This window comes from Siphateles boraxobius, unplaced genomic scaffold, assembly GCF_051911475.1.
Source record: "Siphateles boraxobius isolate OS27281-9 unplaced genomic scaffold, OSU_SipBor_1 130, whole genome shotgun sequence".
Taxonomy (NCBI): Eukaryota; Metazoa; Chordata; class Actinopteri; order Cypriniformes; family Leuciscidae; genus Siphateles; species Siphateles boraxobius.
In genome coordinates this window covers 28,267,462-28,284,308 of record NW_027508734.1, presented here as the reverse complement: position 1 = coordinate 28,284,308, position 16,847 = coordinate 28,267,462, and the positions used below count along the sequence as shown (strand labels likewise).

The 16,847-nt window shown below is 37.6% G+C and overlaps 2 protein-coding genes across 4 annotated transcripts in view; one reads left to right on the top strand and one right to left on the bottom strand.

Moving 5' to 3' along the window:
- cep89 (centrosomal protein 89) overlaps positions 1–16,847 on the bottom strand; it is a 175,645-nt gene that overhangs the window by 33,991 nt on the left and 124,807 nt on the right. For all 3 annotated transcript variants that reach the window (XM_077228974.1, XM_077228975.1, XM_077228976.1), the window contains one exon: positions 14,453–14,622. In XM_077228974.1, coding sequence (XP_077085089.1) covers positions 14,453–14,622 — 170 coding nt within the window. The remainder of the gene's footprint in view (positions 1–14,452; positions 14,623–16,847) is intronic.
- The window catches only part of LOC143737479 (E3 ubiquitin-protein ligase RNF182), a 45,981-nt gene continuing 43,487 nt past the window's right edge, over positions 14,354–16,847 (top strand). The window contains exon 1 of the mRNA XM_077229002.1: positions 14,354–14,776. The gene's annotated coding sequence lies outside the window, so the exon portion shown is untranslated. The remainder of the gene's footprint in view (positions 14,777–16,847) is intronic.

The window sequence follows — 16,847 nt, the reverse complement described above, 5'->3', positions numbered from 1 at the left end:
TTGCATGTCATTCGGAAATCAAGGTGCCAGAGTCTGGAGGAAGACTGGGGAGAAGGAAATGCCAAAATGCCTGAAGTCCAGTATCAAGTACCCACAGTCAGTGATGGTCTGGGGTGCCATGTCAGCTGCTGGTGTTGGTCCACTGTGTTTTATCAAGGGCAGGGGCAATGCAGCTAGCTATCAGGAGATTTTGGAGAACTTCATGCTTCCATCTGCTGAAAAGCTTTATGGAGATGAAGATTTCATTTTTCAGCACGACCTGGCACCTGCTCACAGTGCCAAAACCACTGGTAAATGGTTTACTGACCATGGTATTACTGTGCTCAATTGGCCTGCCAACTCTCCTGACCTGAACCCCATAGAGAATCTGTGGGATATTGTGAAGAGAAAGTTGAGAGACGTAAGACCCAACACTCTGGATGAGCTTAAGGCCGCTATCGAAGCATCCTGGGCCTCCATAACACATCAGCAGTGCCACAGGCTGATTGCCTCCATGCCACGCCGCATTGAAGCAGTCATTTCTGCAAAAGGATTCCCGACCAAGTATTGACTATTGTGTGCATAACTGAACATAATTATTTGAAGGTTGACTTTTTTTTTTTGTATTAAAAACACTTCTTTTATTGGTCGGATGAAATATGCTAATTTTTTGAGACAGGAATTTTGGGTTTTCATGAGCTGTATGCCAAAATCATCAGTATTAAAACAATAAAAGACCTGAAATATTTCAGTTGGTGTGCAATGAATCTAAAATATATGAAAGTTTAATTTTTATCATTACATTATGGAAAATAATGAACTTTATCACAATATGCTAATTTTTTGAGAAGGACCTGTGTATATATATATATATATATATATATATATATATATAAGGGGGTGTAACGATACATATATCGCGATATACAAATGTGACGATATGTATCGTTGATGTAAACGATATGATTCGCGATACAGTTAGTTTTATCCAAGGCTCAGTTTACTGTATTTATAAGGTAGAATTCACCCCCTAAAATTTTATTCTGTCATCATGTACTCCACCCTAATGTCGTTTACGATTTTTGTTCAACTTCCAAACACAAATGAAGATATTTTATTTAAAACCTGAAAAACTTCTGTCCCTCCATTCAGTGTCCATTCCTCTGAAACTTAAAAGATCCAAAAAATGTCATAAAGGCATCCTAAAAATAATCAAACGAGTGGTCTTATCCAAATCCAGGTCTTTGGAAGAGAAACGATGGCTTTATATGATGAACAGATTTACAACGACGCGCATAGAAAACACGGACGCTCAAAATTTGTGTGTGAAACGCAAATACAACATGAGAGTAAGTAAATGCAGAATTTATATTTTTGGACGAACTAGCCATTTACAGTTCGGGAATACAGTCACTTTTGACATGCTTTCTTGCGATCAGAACTGTGATTGATTGCATTGGATCATCTGAAGCACACACGCTGGAACGGCACTCCTCAAAGTGAAAATGCAAATATCATTTAAATCAGTATATCACATGTAGTTTTAGTAGTATGATTATTCAAATAATTTTAGATGATTTATTCTTATATGTATAGAGTATTAATAGCGGGAGAGGTGGGACACAGCGAGCACCAGGATAATCTGTGCGTGCTAAGGCTTGTCTTTGTAAGAGATCCAACGAATACCTGCATTGAAAGTGGGAGGAAAAAAAACACGTTTACAGAGATTGAGTGACATTACTAAATTAAACACAACATATAATGTTGAATATAATATATAATAATGCAAAGGGGGAATATTTGTTGGTCCTGATAATACAAAAATAATATTATTAGTAGTAGTAATAACAAAAAAAAAAACATATCTTCTTTATTTTGGCTTAAAATATCACTATAGTATAGTGAGTTCAGTATTGCAATTTGTTTGGTACCGTGGCCTGAGTGTATCGTTACACCCCTAATACATATATAGCAGATACCTATGTCAGTCCACAAATAACACAAGCTAACACTTCATTTTGCAGCGCTCTTGTTACATATGTTACACATTCTTACTGTATAACAGTATATATTGTCCTACTAATCCTAAACCAAACCCTAACCCTAGTTATGTATTAAGTATATGTTGTTAATTAATGGTATGGTAGCCATTTTTGGAGAGGCTAGCTTTAAAAGCATGAGATCCCACCCTTCCTTCAGAGCGTCTCCAAAGCCACGCCTCCTCTAAAACACAGAGCGCACAAAGTTTGCAAAATGTCACGAGAGACAGCATTAAATGATCTCTGTCTCAAAGCACATAACATTCGGCGTTGTTGGTGTTGCCATAGAAATGCATAATTCCGAGTCCAAGGACTTGAACAGCTGTAAAAGGTGTCTGCTGCTTGTTAGCGGCGCTCGGTGACTGTCTACAACTCTGCATAGTCTCTTCATGGAACACGTTGATGACGTGTGATGGGTGACCTTTAATATTACTCAGCACTTGAATGTATAATTACAATGTAACAAGGACAAAATAAAGTGGAAAAAATAAAATAATACATAAAACAATAATATTGTGAAATGTCATAACTTGTCACTGAATTTCTGATAGATTATTTATGCCCTGATTGCTTGTGATAGCTTATTTTATGCAATTGACAGTTGACAAAAAAGACATTTTTTTCAATTTTTTTTATTTTTTATGTTAGTACATACTGTAGCAATTAAAGGGATAGTTCATCAAAAAATGAACATTTTGTAAATAAGATATTTTGAAGAATATGGGTAGTCAAACAGTTGATGGCTCCATTGACTTCCATAGTATGAAAAAAAGTGTGAAACCGTAAAAAAAAAAAAAAAAAAAAAAAAATTATGGAAGTCAATGGGGCCCTTACAGACATTTTTAAAAATATCTTCCGTTTGTGTTCAGCAGAAGAAATAAATTCATTCAGGTTTGAAATAACTGAGGGTGAGTAGTTGATGACAGAATTTTCCTTTTTGGGTGAACGATTCCTTTAACACCTTAACCCCTTAAGTATTACACCTAAATACCTATGGATACGGGAATATTATTGTACTAAAGGAAATATTATAGTACTAAGTGTTAGGTGTTAATCTATTAAAATCACATGGTCTTCTTAATGTAAAATAGCAAAAAATCAACCACAGCATGTGTATAATTTCCAGTATAATCTACATTTTATAGTCTCATCTGTTCGTTTTACTTCTGTACATTACAAAGTTAAATTAGGTGCACAAATGGCCACTCAGCAGCATTAATCCAATTCACACACATGGCACTACTAATATAATTCATTAGTGGCGTGTAATGGATTACAGACTTAATGAGGGATGATTCAGCCATACTACAGGAGCGGATCAACATATAGGCCAGCACATGCACACACACATCAACACAAACCTACACTCACATGTGTGAGAGAACAACAAAGGCTAAATGTTACTCCAAGACAATAACGGCCATAATTTGTGTGTGATAGACATGCTTAGCAATGTCATCATATTTAATACTAAGATCAGCATCTTCTACGCTGATTGTGTGGAAATGAAATCAATGTTTAATCTGACCTGCAGCCCTGCAGAGCAACATACAGAAACAAATGCAAGGTCTCAGGTCACATAAAATGGCTGGTATAACGTGTTAACATGTCATGACCCGTCTGTACCCAGAGAAAACTGAGTGCGCAGGAGGGCTACAGGTCTTTAATTGCATTAGAGTGTCTCATTACTCAAACATAGAGTGTGTGAGTTTCTCTTATGAGGAAAAAATCCCCAGATACAATACACATGAAAACTAATCCCAAGCATAGAGATGCGAGAAGTATGCTGATGCATTTGTGTATTTTGAGCTGTCAGTTCTGCTAAAATAACTTACACCATCCTGACCTACAAAGTACAAAAACCTTTGCACAAAAACCTCCTTCATTTTTAAAACACTAACATGACAAGAGAGGTAAACACAAACAAATATTTTTTTATACTCTGTAAGGTAAATGTGCCTCTCTGCTTTTTCAGATGCCAGATCTCACATAACTGATAAATCCACAAATCTGTAAATAATCAAACTATGCTTTTCTGCAAAAAAGGTTTGCACATTACTATAATGACAAGCCTTTTTGCATGCTGTAATTTCTAAATGACATTTTTCCATTCTTCGTCCGGCAGTCCTGTCAGTCGACTCAACAGAGCGATTCAAAATGCAGCCATGTTTACGTCAAGCTGAGTACTTTAGTCATAAGAGTGTCTGTCCCTTGCATTAAACTGTGGTTAAAAAAAAAGAAACAGACGGTGAAAAAAAGAAAAGACGGACAGTTAAGACATTAAAATAAGGATGTTTTAGAAATGAAAGAGTCCTGTGACCTGGGTTCACCTGTGACCTACTGCCACACACAGCTGTCATTCAACACTGCTGGGATGAGGAGGAACAAATTGTAATAAATGACACATCACATGCACATAATAATAAAACAAGGGGGAAAACTATATAATTTGACAAAGCGCTCATGTGTAATTTAGATATGTCCATTAATCTTCCCTTTCTTTTCTCTTTTCATTCTCTCTCTAAACGTTCTCACTCACACAGCCAGGTGACATTTCAGTATATAACCAAGCTTTTTATCTCTCTTTCTTACACACAAATCTCTGAGCACACACACACTAATCTCTATATGATTGGAAGCTAATGTTTCAGCAGCCTACAAAAGCAATATGATTAGCCAGATTAGATCTCTCTAGATCCCCATGAGTTCCACCTTTGGCCCACACTTGAACTTTTTCTCTCTCCCCCACACAGCACTGCAAACTAGCCCATAGTTGGAGTGAAATCCTCCAGAAATAAAGGGATAGTTCACCTGAAAATGAACATTTTGTCATCATTTACTCATCCTCATGCATTCCAATCTTCTAAGACTTTCTTTCTTTTGCTCAACACAAAAGAAGATATTTTAAAAAAATGTCTTCGTTTTTGATCATACAATAAAAGTCAATAGGGTTCAAGGTTGTTCTGAATCACACTGACTTGCATTGTATGGATATAAACAGTTAACACATTATTCAAAATACACTACTGTTCCAACAGCTTGGGGTCAGTAAGATAAAAAAAAAAGATTAAAACATTTTTTGATACTGATCAAAAGTGACTGAAGACATTTATTATGTTGCACAAGATTTCTATTTCAAAGAAATGCTGTTCTTTTAAACTTTCTATTCATCAAACAACTCTAAAAAAAGAAAAATCAGTTTCCACAAAAATATTAAGCTGAAAAACTGTTTTCAACATTGATAATAATACGAAATGTTTCTTGAGCACCAAATCAGCAAATCAGAATGATTTCTGAAGGATCATGCGACACTGAAAGAATAAGAAAACAGTTATTTTGAATTGTATATTTTACAACCTTTCCGTTTTTATGACGAGTCATGAACATAAGAGACTTCTTTTAAAAACAAAAGAAAAAGCTCACAGATCCAAAATCTTTCAAACAGCAGTGTGTATTATTTTGTGCTTCACAGAAGAAAGTAATATTTGTAAGCAGCAACATGGGGGTGAGTAAATGATTTTTAGGTTTCAATTTTATGTCATTTTAATACCCACTGAGGAAGCTCATGAACATGGCCTATATATATATATATATATATATATATACGTAAATCTGCCATTTGTGTGTATGCAAATTGTTTGTATTGAAAAGGTCCCATGATGACCCAGGTGAGTAAGTGTTTATGAATCATTCACACATGAAGGAGAAGCCTACAACAAGCCCCTTCTCCCCTTCTCCCTGGGCCTCGAGTCAGTTCACTAGCATAATAGCGTACGCTTCTGTTGTTGTACGTCACACGCATCAACCAAATGACCAGCGTCGGCCAATAGTGAGCCTACGTGTGACGTAGCACTTTGCTATCACACTACGTTAACTGACTAGAGGCCCACAGAGAAGGAAATGAATAGTTGAAATAAAGTCGTTATTTTTGTTTGTTTGTGCGAACAATTGTTATTCTCGTCGTTTGATAAACTTAAGATTGAGCCACTGTAGCCACTTGGACTATTTTAACGATATCTTTAATAACTTTTCGGGGATGGCAAGTTTCAATCCCTATGAAGCCTATGGAGGAGTGATCCAGCATTTCAGATTTCATCAAAAATATCTTTATTCGTGTTCCGAAGATGAACGAAGGTCTTACGAGGTTGGAACAACATGAGGGTGAGTAAATACTGACAGAATTTTCATTTTTGGGTGAACTATCCCTTTTAATCATTACATCTTTGAACATCACAGTGTTAAAAGAAATAAACACACAAAGTTACAAACAAACACAGCACTAGACCATAAATCATGTCCCCACAAATACTTATAAAAACACTCATGAAGACAGAGGAAAAAAGAGAAACAGTGTGTGATGGCAGCATCATAAGCTGTGGTGATATCACATCACAGACATGATTATTTGTTGAATCACCACAGGTTTTACAGCCAAATAATGCAACATCTCTTCCTGAAAAACAGCCCCTCCATTTCAAGGAGTTTGGTGTCAAAAATTAAAGTGGTTGAAGCAGATGTGTGAATAGCTGCATGGTAAGAGCAAGAATAGTTAATGTTAACAAATGAGTTGTCATTTCCTTTTCATATTCTTCACAATTTCAAAAACACATGCATAAAAACAAATTCTTCTGAAGGGGAAGCATTTGACTGACATATTAAAGCTGACATTTAAAACCCTCACACTCAGGCTTAGGAACTTCAAAATGAGCTTTGATGTAGGATGGGGATGGAGGGAGAGGGAGAGAGAGAGAGAGGGAGAGAGAGAGTGAGAGAGGGAGAGAGAGAGAGAGACGGAGAGAGAGAGTGAGAGAGAGAGAGAGACGGAGAGAGAGAGCGAGAGAGAGAGAGAGAGAGAGAGAGAGAGAGCGAGAGAGAGAGAGAGATTTTTGATTTTTAACCCACACTTTTATTAGGTCGTTGACAAAAACCCATCATTGTATCATCACAAAAACAATCAACACAGCAAAAAGCTCAAAGTTAAATCCCCCTCAAACACAGCACAACAAACCTCATTGAAACACCACTGCAATATAAAGGTTCCCAAATCTTGCATTTCCTTGTAAAACTTAAACTCAACTGAGATCCTAGATCTAATAAATGCCTTAAACAACATTACACTATCCTGGCAATGCATATTTTGAATCATGTTTTTCCTTGAAATATATATAGCCATTTTTGCTTGGCCAACTATAAAGTTTATCAACTGCCATTTGAATCTCTGACTGCGGTTGTATCCTGCCCCATAGATGAAAACCTTTGGTGTGAAACTTTCCTTAAAACCCAAAAACAATTTTCCTAGTAAAACAAAAAGTGGTTTCAGCCTATTACATTCCAAAAAACAATGATAAATAGTTTCTCTGAACCCACAAAAAACACAACCTTCATTGACATTTGGGTTAATGATTGAGACAAAAGCATTCACAGCAACAGTCCCCTTCAGGATTCTCCATTGTAGATCTCCCGATTTTTTCATCAATGGTGGTTTATATATGGCCCTCCAATGTGGTTTAACGTCCTTTCCTACATCAAACTTCTCTCTCCAGACATTATCCATTTTCTCACACAGTGTTGACTTGTACAATATTTTAACAAAACATTTATACATCACTTTTCCACTTAATTCACCTAATAGTAAGTCCTGAAGCCCATTCAAATTTAACAAAATACCAGGCATCTCCTTTAAATCTGGTGTAATCCAGTGTTTGGGAAAAGGGTCTCTCATATCAGGAAGCAAAAGTCCTTCCTTATATCTTTCAAGAAGTACCAACTCCTCTGCTGTCAGTTTCTTTCTCCATAAGTCCATGATTGTGGATGTTTGTCGCATAGATTTTTGTCCTAATAACGATCCGGCCACTTTAATTATATGACTCATCTTTACCGTCTGTGTGTCACACAGTCCCTGAGAAAGATTTGGCACTTGATCTGTTATGTCCAAACGGGCCCCCTTGACTAGAGGCTCCTCCAACATCCAAAACAGAGAGTTTGCATTTTCCGGTCTTTTAATGATGAAAGATCCCCAAACTTTGAACAATCCAAGGTAAAATGAAGATAGTCCACTCAAATGTAGCTTTTTGTTATCCGTAAGGAACAAAGCAGTATCTAGTCCAAGTCCATCTACTCAGTGAAGAATGTTTTTTGCAACCTCTCTCCATACCACATCCACTGAGCCTGTTAGAAACTTCTGGATGAACTGTAATCGTGTTGTTGCGTATCTGCTTGCTAGAGACACCAACCCTTGTCCTCCCTCCTCCAATGGCAAGAAAAGCACACTTTGAGGGACCCAGTGCAACCTGTCCCAGAAGAAGTCCACAAATATTCTTTGCAACCGTGCTAGTAATCCGCTGGGAGGCTCAACACAAGAGAGCTTATGTCACATAGTAGAGGCTATTGAATTGTTCAATATTAATACTCTCCCCCTAAAAGACAACTGGGAATGAATCCATCTCCATTTCTTTAGTCTGCCTTCCATTTTTTAATCCCATCCCAATTTTTCTGTTGCACAGATACTTCTCCAAGATGCACTCCCAAATATTTTAGACCCCCTTTCTTCCAAATCAATCCAACAGGTAAAGTTGGCAAGCCATTCTTCCATTTTTCCTCTAATCAGTGCATCACCTTTCTCCCAGTTCACTCTTGCAGCAGAAATTACACCAAATTCATTAACAGTAGACTCCAAGTTAGTAACATCTTTTTCCCCATTAATTAAAATCATCACATCATCCGCATAAGCTGATATTTGATGTTGAACACTATGAACATTCCCTAATTTAAAACCTTCAATACAAGAACGCAGCTTATTTAACATTGGTTCAATTGCCAGGGAATATAACATTCCGGAGAGAGCACATCCCTGTCTTATACCTCTCCCAATTTCAAAAGGGGCACTCAAACCACCATTGATTTTCAGTACGCTCTCAATGTCTTTATATAGTACTTGAATCATTCCCCTAAAAGTGGACCCAAAGCCAAAAGCATCAAGCGTATTCCAGACGTATTGATGCTCTATTTGATCAAAGGCTTTTTCTTGATCAATTGAAATAAAGCCTATGTCCAGATCAAGATAATCAGAGACATCCAACATATCTCTGATAAAAGTAATGTTATCCATAATGGACCTTCCGGGTATACAATAGGTCTGGTCAGAATGAACCACTTGCCCCATCACATCTTTTAATCTATTGGCCAAAACCTTAGAAAAAATCTTTTAGTCTGTACATAATAAGCTTACAGGTCGCCAATTCTTAATTTCCTGTAAGTCACCTTTCTTAGGCAACAAAGTGACCACTGCCCTCCTACAAACTTAGAGGGAGGGAACCCACAGCCAAACTTTCATTTAGAACATCCAAAAGGTCCTTGCCCATCACTCCCCAAAAGGCCTTGTAAAACTCCACGGAGAGGCCATCAATACCTGGCGCTTTACCAGTCTTCATGTCTTTTAAAGCATTTAAAAGCACCTGCTCCGTAAGAAACCCGTCAAGTTTTACTACATTATCCTGTGCAATATTTGGCAAGCCATCATAAAATTTGTCAGAGAGCTCCTCATTCTCTTCATATTCACTCCTATATAACTCCGCATAGAATTGTACGGCCCTTTTCCTGATGCTTGCGGGCTCTTTCAATTCCTGCCCATTTTCTGTTCGAATAGAGTGAATATATCGCCTCTGTCCATTTTTCCTTTCTAGGCCAAAAAAAAAAACCTTGATGAGGCATCCATTTGTGTGAGCATCTGGTAGCGTGATCTAACCAGAGCCCCTTGTGTCTTTATACCCAGCAGGTCTGTAAGAAGTGACTTTTTACATTTAAGAGCATCAAGACACTTTTGTTCCCCAGTGACTTCAAACAACTTTTGCAAGTCACTAATCTGAGATTCAAGTTTTCTCATTGAGTGTGTAATATCTCGAGAGACATTGAAAGCGTACTGCTGACATAAAGTTTTTATTTCAACTTTCCCACAATCCCACCACTGTCTTAAATCCTTAAAACAATTTTTCCTACTTTTAAAAAGTCCCCAAAAATTACAGAACACATCTCTAAAATTCATATCATCCAACAAAGATGCATTGAAATTCCAATAAGCACTCTTTATTTTAACATTTGCTATAAACACTTCACACAAAACCAAACAGTGATCCGAGAACCCAACTGGAGTAATAACACACTTTTTGACAATATTAAAATGATGTCTAGAACAATAAAACCTATCAAGCCTGGCCATAGAAATACCATTATCTCTGGAGTGTGTCCATGTTTACTGCCTATTGTTATTATTCAATTCTCTCCACACATCACATAAACTGTGTGTTTCAATCAATTCACGCATTACACGACTTGAAGCAGTGCGAGGTTCCAAATGATTCCTATCAATAACATGATTTTCCGTACAATTAAAATTCCCCCCCCAAAAAAGATAATCATCAGAATTACAATTTTGTAAAAAAACACTGACATTATTAAATAACACAATTCTTTCAGTACCATTTGTAGGAGCATATAGATTAAGAAAAACAAAATTAAACTTTTCAAATTTTGCTTGTAGGATTAAAAGCCTACCAGGTATCATTTGCTTTATTTCACATGAAATTGGCAAAAAACCTTTTTGCAAAAACAATGGCCACTCCTCCTGTAACTGAGCTCAGATGTGTGAGGTACACTTGCCCTTGCCATTCTTTCCTCCAGTCAATTTCATTCAAGCAATCACTGTGCGTTTCCTGTATGAACATTATATCTACACCTTTTTGACTAATTAACTCAAACAAAAGTGCTCTTTTTTGAATATCTCTAGCACCATTCAAGTTAAGGGTGCCCACTTTTATTGCACTCATTTGATTGCATAGGTTTAAACAACATACAGAAACACACAATAACTTAAAAAAAGAGACACCTATGTAGTTTCAAATCCATCTTCAATCTTTAATTCCAATTTCACTTTAGAAACAAATTTCTTCAGTCTATATATCTCCTGTACTGTGAATCGTTCTTCACCTTCTCCCTTCATTAACATCACGGCTGATTCAATGAATGCTTTCCTATCAGGGAAGTAATCTACAACCTGGACATTCTTCATATTCTTTGTCTTTTGTAAGAAACTTCTCAATTTTACAAAAGAATAACTTTGTTGACCCTTCTCATTGTTACCATCTACAGCCTCACTATCAGAATCATCCATTGCAATGTGTTCAGTTTCATCAGCTTGTTTAACCATCACCACTTTATCACTTTTTCTTTGGGGATTTCCTAGCACGTTTCCTCTTACTAAGAGGAGCTTTAAATAAAGCCTCATCCTTTTCAAAGTCAGTATTATTCTCCTCAGCTAAAATACGTTCAGCTGCAGCTATAACATTATCAGTTGTCACCATAATTTCACTTTCATTCTCATTTCTGTAATTTCCGCCGCTGTTTAAAATCATATACACTTGCCGTCTAATGCCGGGCGTACACCAAAGGATTTTCACAGTCCCAGACTAAAGACCGGCAGTCTTTAGGAATCTTACTGGAGTCTCGGCGCGCTCCCGTCGTCTCGATCGTTAAATGTGAGGTGATAATCTGCAGTCGGCGACCTGATTTATGCCAGTCTTTCTCTAGTCTTTCATATCAAACATGTTTCATATTATCGCAAGTCTTTATTCTGAGACTAAAAACTGTGAACCCAAGTCTTTAGATGTGAGCTGATAATCTTATAAAGTCTTTTCTAAATCTTTTCAAAGTCTTTAGGTGTACAGAAAGCATAAAACAAACAACAATGGAGACTTGCAACCAAGCGGTATTTTTTTCATTTGCGACATTATTTTGCCATGCCTAGACAACTCTGTTTTTAACAACTCGTCCTTAATAAAAGGCGGGACGTTGGAGAGGATAATTCTTTTTGAGGGTTGAATCAACGGAGCAACAGAAACTAGCGTATCTTGGATCACAACTCCACTCTGAACAACACTATTCACTTTCTCTATATCGTCCAAAAAAATAACCACAGCGCTATTCATTCGGGATGCAGAGACAATACTATCATACCCGACAGCCTTTCCAACAGCCAAAGCACAATCTTCTACCGAACAATTAAAAGCAGGCAGTACTTTAACGCCATGCCTGCCTGAAATTTGTTCAAAACTTTGACCGGGTACCGCCGGCGCCGCCATAGCCACCCGGCCAACGCCAGCCGACAGCGTCCTCTTACTTTACACTTCACACAATAACTATTTTCTCTACAAAATTCTACCATTACTTTAAAACAATCAACAATAAATACTTATACAAAGACAGTGTATGGAAAAACAGGAATAAAAAGAGGAAAAAGCTCACTCTCACCACATCAGCGTTCTCACTCACACGCTCCTCACAACACTCACTCCGCACATGCGCACAAGGAGAGAGAACGAGAGAGAGAGAGAGAGAGAGAGAGAGAGAGAGACTTGAGTTGGATTAGTATTAATATACAGTGTATATATATATTTAGTTTTGTAAAGAAATTCATTATTACTGCCAACAAAACAAAACCCATTTCAAGGATTTAAGTTTTTAGGTCAAAAGATCATAATAAACACATTCAGCCAAGTCTGTCCAAATCTTTAAAGGTGACATATTATGCCCCTTTTCACACGATGTAATATAAATCTATGGTGTCCCCAGAATGTGTCTGTGAAATTTCAGCTCAAAATACCCCCAGATCATTTATTATAGCTTGTCAAAGTTGCCCCTTTTTGGGTGTGAGCAAAAACGCGTTGTTTTTCTGTGTGTCCCTTTAAATGCAAATGAGCTGCTGCTCCCGCCTCAGTTCAGAAGAGGGCCAATCCTTTACATGAGCTTCGGATACTCCGGCAATAACAAAACACGTGAATAATCATCCAAAATCTCAGAAATAACCAGTAGCGGAGTGCAGCCGTATATAAAGACTTAGGAAGAGGTTGCAACTTTTAGACTGCAGTTGGACGTTTCTGAATGGTTAGTGGATGCATTTATGTAGTTGTTGTTGTGGAGTCACATTGATCGGTCTAATTGACTTGTATGTACAGTGATGTTTAATTTTACACAAGTTGGCACAGTTCACTGAGATCTTTATAAGACAGCTGTGACATTTTTTGGTCAAATAGTGTTCTGTGTTGTCTGTGCACCAACGACAGAACAGTTTGCATGCTTTGCTCGAACTTTTGCCATTGCGTCAGAACTAGTTACACTGTTGTCGCTTGCAAAAACCAAATGGCGTCGTCGTGGGTGGAAACGTGCAGATTAAGGGGCGGTAATATTATAGTAAGATCCCCTTCCGAAATCTGATCGGCGTATTTTTTCAATACCAAAACAAAGTTACTGGGTTGTCACTTTCACATATTCTGTGTTGGTAGATGCACAGGGGACCCGATTATAGCACTTAAACACGGAAAAAGGTCAGATGTACATGATATGTTCGCTTTAAAGCAATAATTACAACTGTGTGGTTCCGTTGGTTAATATGTTGTGCTTATGTATGTCTGTTTTCATAATAGGCATATACACTTGCATATCCACAATCATACAGAAACACAAACATTGATCCACTGCGTAGTATGTTCTGCAGAGTATGTTACTGAACTTTATAAAAACGTGTGATGTATGACTTACAACAAAATAACAAACAACAGCTCTACTTTGTACTATAAACAGCACCCCAACAACCTTGACAATGCTGCTCTATGAGTTGTAACATAATATCTATAGGCTCTTGTTGGGCCTGAAGAAGTGGTAATAAATTTAAAAGGGGGAAAGGACTTTTTTCAAGACATGGTAAGAAAATGCAAAACCCATTTTCCTTTTAACTATTTTTACCTCTTCTGCTACAAGGCTGCCCGTGACATCAGCAAGCAAATATAGATACACAAACATAGAATTTTGTACTACTTAGAAAGCACCAAATAAAGTATTTGCTCTTCCAAATAAATCATAATAATGTATAAAACCCAGTTTTGCTGTTTGAATAACATTATTTGAAAAAAATAATAATAAAAGGAAACAGTACTGGTATATATATAAATGGTAAATGCTTAGATAAATGATCAGCACCCCACTGCTTCCAGTTCTGAATATAACATCTTTTTATGAGTTCAGTCAGAAACAGTAAACATTTCCAAGAAACCCAAAACAAACAAAAAAACTGCAAGAATAAACGGTATACAGGGCCAAAAGAGAGAGAAAGCAAATGTAATTGTGAGAGCTCAAAATTATGAGCACATGGAACATTTAGACAGATGAGCCTGCAGCTGTGCCAGGTTATCTAGAGCCCCTCCTCTCTCTCTCTCTCTCTCTCTCTCTCTCTCTCTCTCTCTCTCTCTTCCCGCTGTCTGTTATTGGTTTGTGCCTTTGTGACAGCTGATCCACTACTGCTCTCACCTCTTCTGCTGCATCCCTCTATACACAGAGAGCAAGAGGGGGGGAGAGAGAGAGATAGCGTGTGTGTGTGAGTGGATTACCTCTTCTGCTGCAGAGCTCCGTGCAGTTGTTCCTGTCTGTCTCTTAGTTGGCTCTGAAGGTGCCGGATCTCTCGTTGATAACTCGCTGCTTTCCCCGCAAAGTCTTCCTCCTGTTCGCGCAGACGCCGACCCAGCAAATATACACTTGCTGATGCCTTCTGCTTGTACACCTAGAGTGGCCGAGAGAGAGATATGAAAACAGTTGCGCTGGAAAGCACCGATGAATGATGGAGTACCACTTAAACTAATAAAAAAATCAAGGGAAAATAAAATTACTCAACCAAACAAACCTGGAGGAGCCAGAGACAGAGACTACACAGCACGGTAAGACTAGAAAGAGAGCTAATGTGTGTGTGGAGGCATGTTCATCTGTCTGGATTAGATCAAGTCTAACCAATGCACGAAAAGTGACAAACTATTATTACCTGTATAGAGAGGAGAGCTGAAGAAAAAAGGGGGGTATGGGAGCAACAAAGAAGGTCTGAATTTACAGTTTAATACTGCAGGTTGTTATCATATACGAGGAAATATTTTACCTCCAGCTGGTTACCTTGTGGATGAAAAATGAACCCACATACACACACAATAAAAATAAAAAAAACAGGTTGAAAGAAATACACTTAATGGAGATGAATGAAGCGGAGATCTGATGTGCTGGGATATTGCAGTGATATGTTGAACCGCAGACTCAGGGCAGATGCATTACGGAGAGGAACAGATGTTGGCCTGTCTACTGCTAAAACAGATGTGAGCTATTTAGATAAACAAACATGCACATTTGCGCAGCTCCTAGGGTTTCTAGGGAGAGGTAGCCTGTTGATTTAACTCATCTTCACATAGCAAAGGGCAATGAGACAATTACAGCTACATGAGTAGTCAGATATGCTCAGTCCATAAATGCCTCATCATAAATACATGACAGCGGGGAGGATATGAGACGGATCTCTGAGAAAAATGAACTGCAAAGAAAAACCAAGAGAGTCAGACGAATGGATAGAAGGGCAATAAAAGGGTAAAAAACGGAGCGACAGATAAGTTGATCCTGAGAGTTGTTCTCCTTGGTAACTGTTGTTAGGCACAATTGTGATTTCCTTCAGAGATCAAAACCCAGAGGGAGGAATGCAAGAGTGAAAACCAAATAATATCCAAAAAGAAAAATGTCCATGCATGTAAACGTGAAAACACATACGCATAAGTTTAGAGAGCAGATTAGCAATGGTAATGTTTTTAATGGACACCCTGTGTTATTATACCTGTTTGGAGCAGAGAATGAGCATGTGTGGAGAAAGTGGGATTGTGTGTGTGTGTGGAACAGAGGGAGAGATTTGACTGTACTCTGTGGGGTTTTAGAACACATAGGGTCCAACCTTTCCCTCACATATGGATCAATAACACTCCACACAAACAAGTCTCAGTCAACAGCTCTTTCAGTGCATGCGTGTGTGAGCATTCAATTACAGCAGTTCTGAGTCTCTCTGGTTCTCTCGCCCCTTTCTCTTCTAGAGATATTAGTGTTGTCTTGATCGTGTTAAAGAACATCTTGGCAGACACCAGACAAACCACAAAACCAATAAGGAGTACCAGAACTAATATTGCAAACAAGAGTGCCAACATGACGCGATTTCAGTGACTTTGGTGGATTGCAATTGGTCATCTGCATCATTATAAAGATGGTGCTAATGTGATTTAAATTTGTGACATTTTATTTATATGATAGTGACATATTCATTGAGCTTGTGATAGCAAGCTTCTGTCTATACTGCTCTTCATGCCATGCTTTCTTGCTTTTGTAAATCTCACCAACATGGTAAATCTGTCAGTTGGAACTGTTAGCAGCATCGTCCATTTGCTGTTTGGATATTTCACTTCTTTTCTAACTTTTTCTCTCTTTGGAAAGCTTTGTATGCTCTTCTGCACTCTGCTGTCCATAATGGAGCTGTTCCATACAAAACTTAATCCTAAGAGCTGTTAAGGCATCATAATGATAAGGCAAACTAGTGTTGTCAAAATGAATAGGCCCTACTCATGGCCAGTGCCCGGTTGCATGAAACCTCTTAAGTAAGGGTATCACTGAGGAGAAAAAAATCCCCAAAAATTTCAAAATTAGAAATGGTAAAAGAAAACTTAAATATGCAGAACATAATACTTCAATCCAAAATTAACACACGTGTGCATGGGGGATTAATCAATTTACAGCCAATAAGAGGAGAAGATACCACAAACATTAATCTTTTATATTTATTATTCAGATGTTTTTTAATAGACCTACATAGGCCTAAATATTCATTTTATATAATAATCCAGTGTAATCTTCTTATTGTAAATGTTTCAATGTCTGTTTTTTCAATCTATAGCCTAATTAAAAATTTAGTTTCATATATTCAAGTCTGTTTTC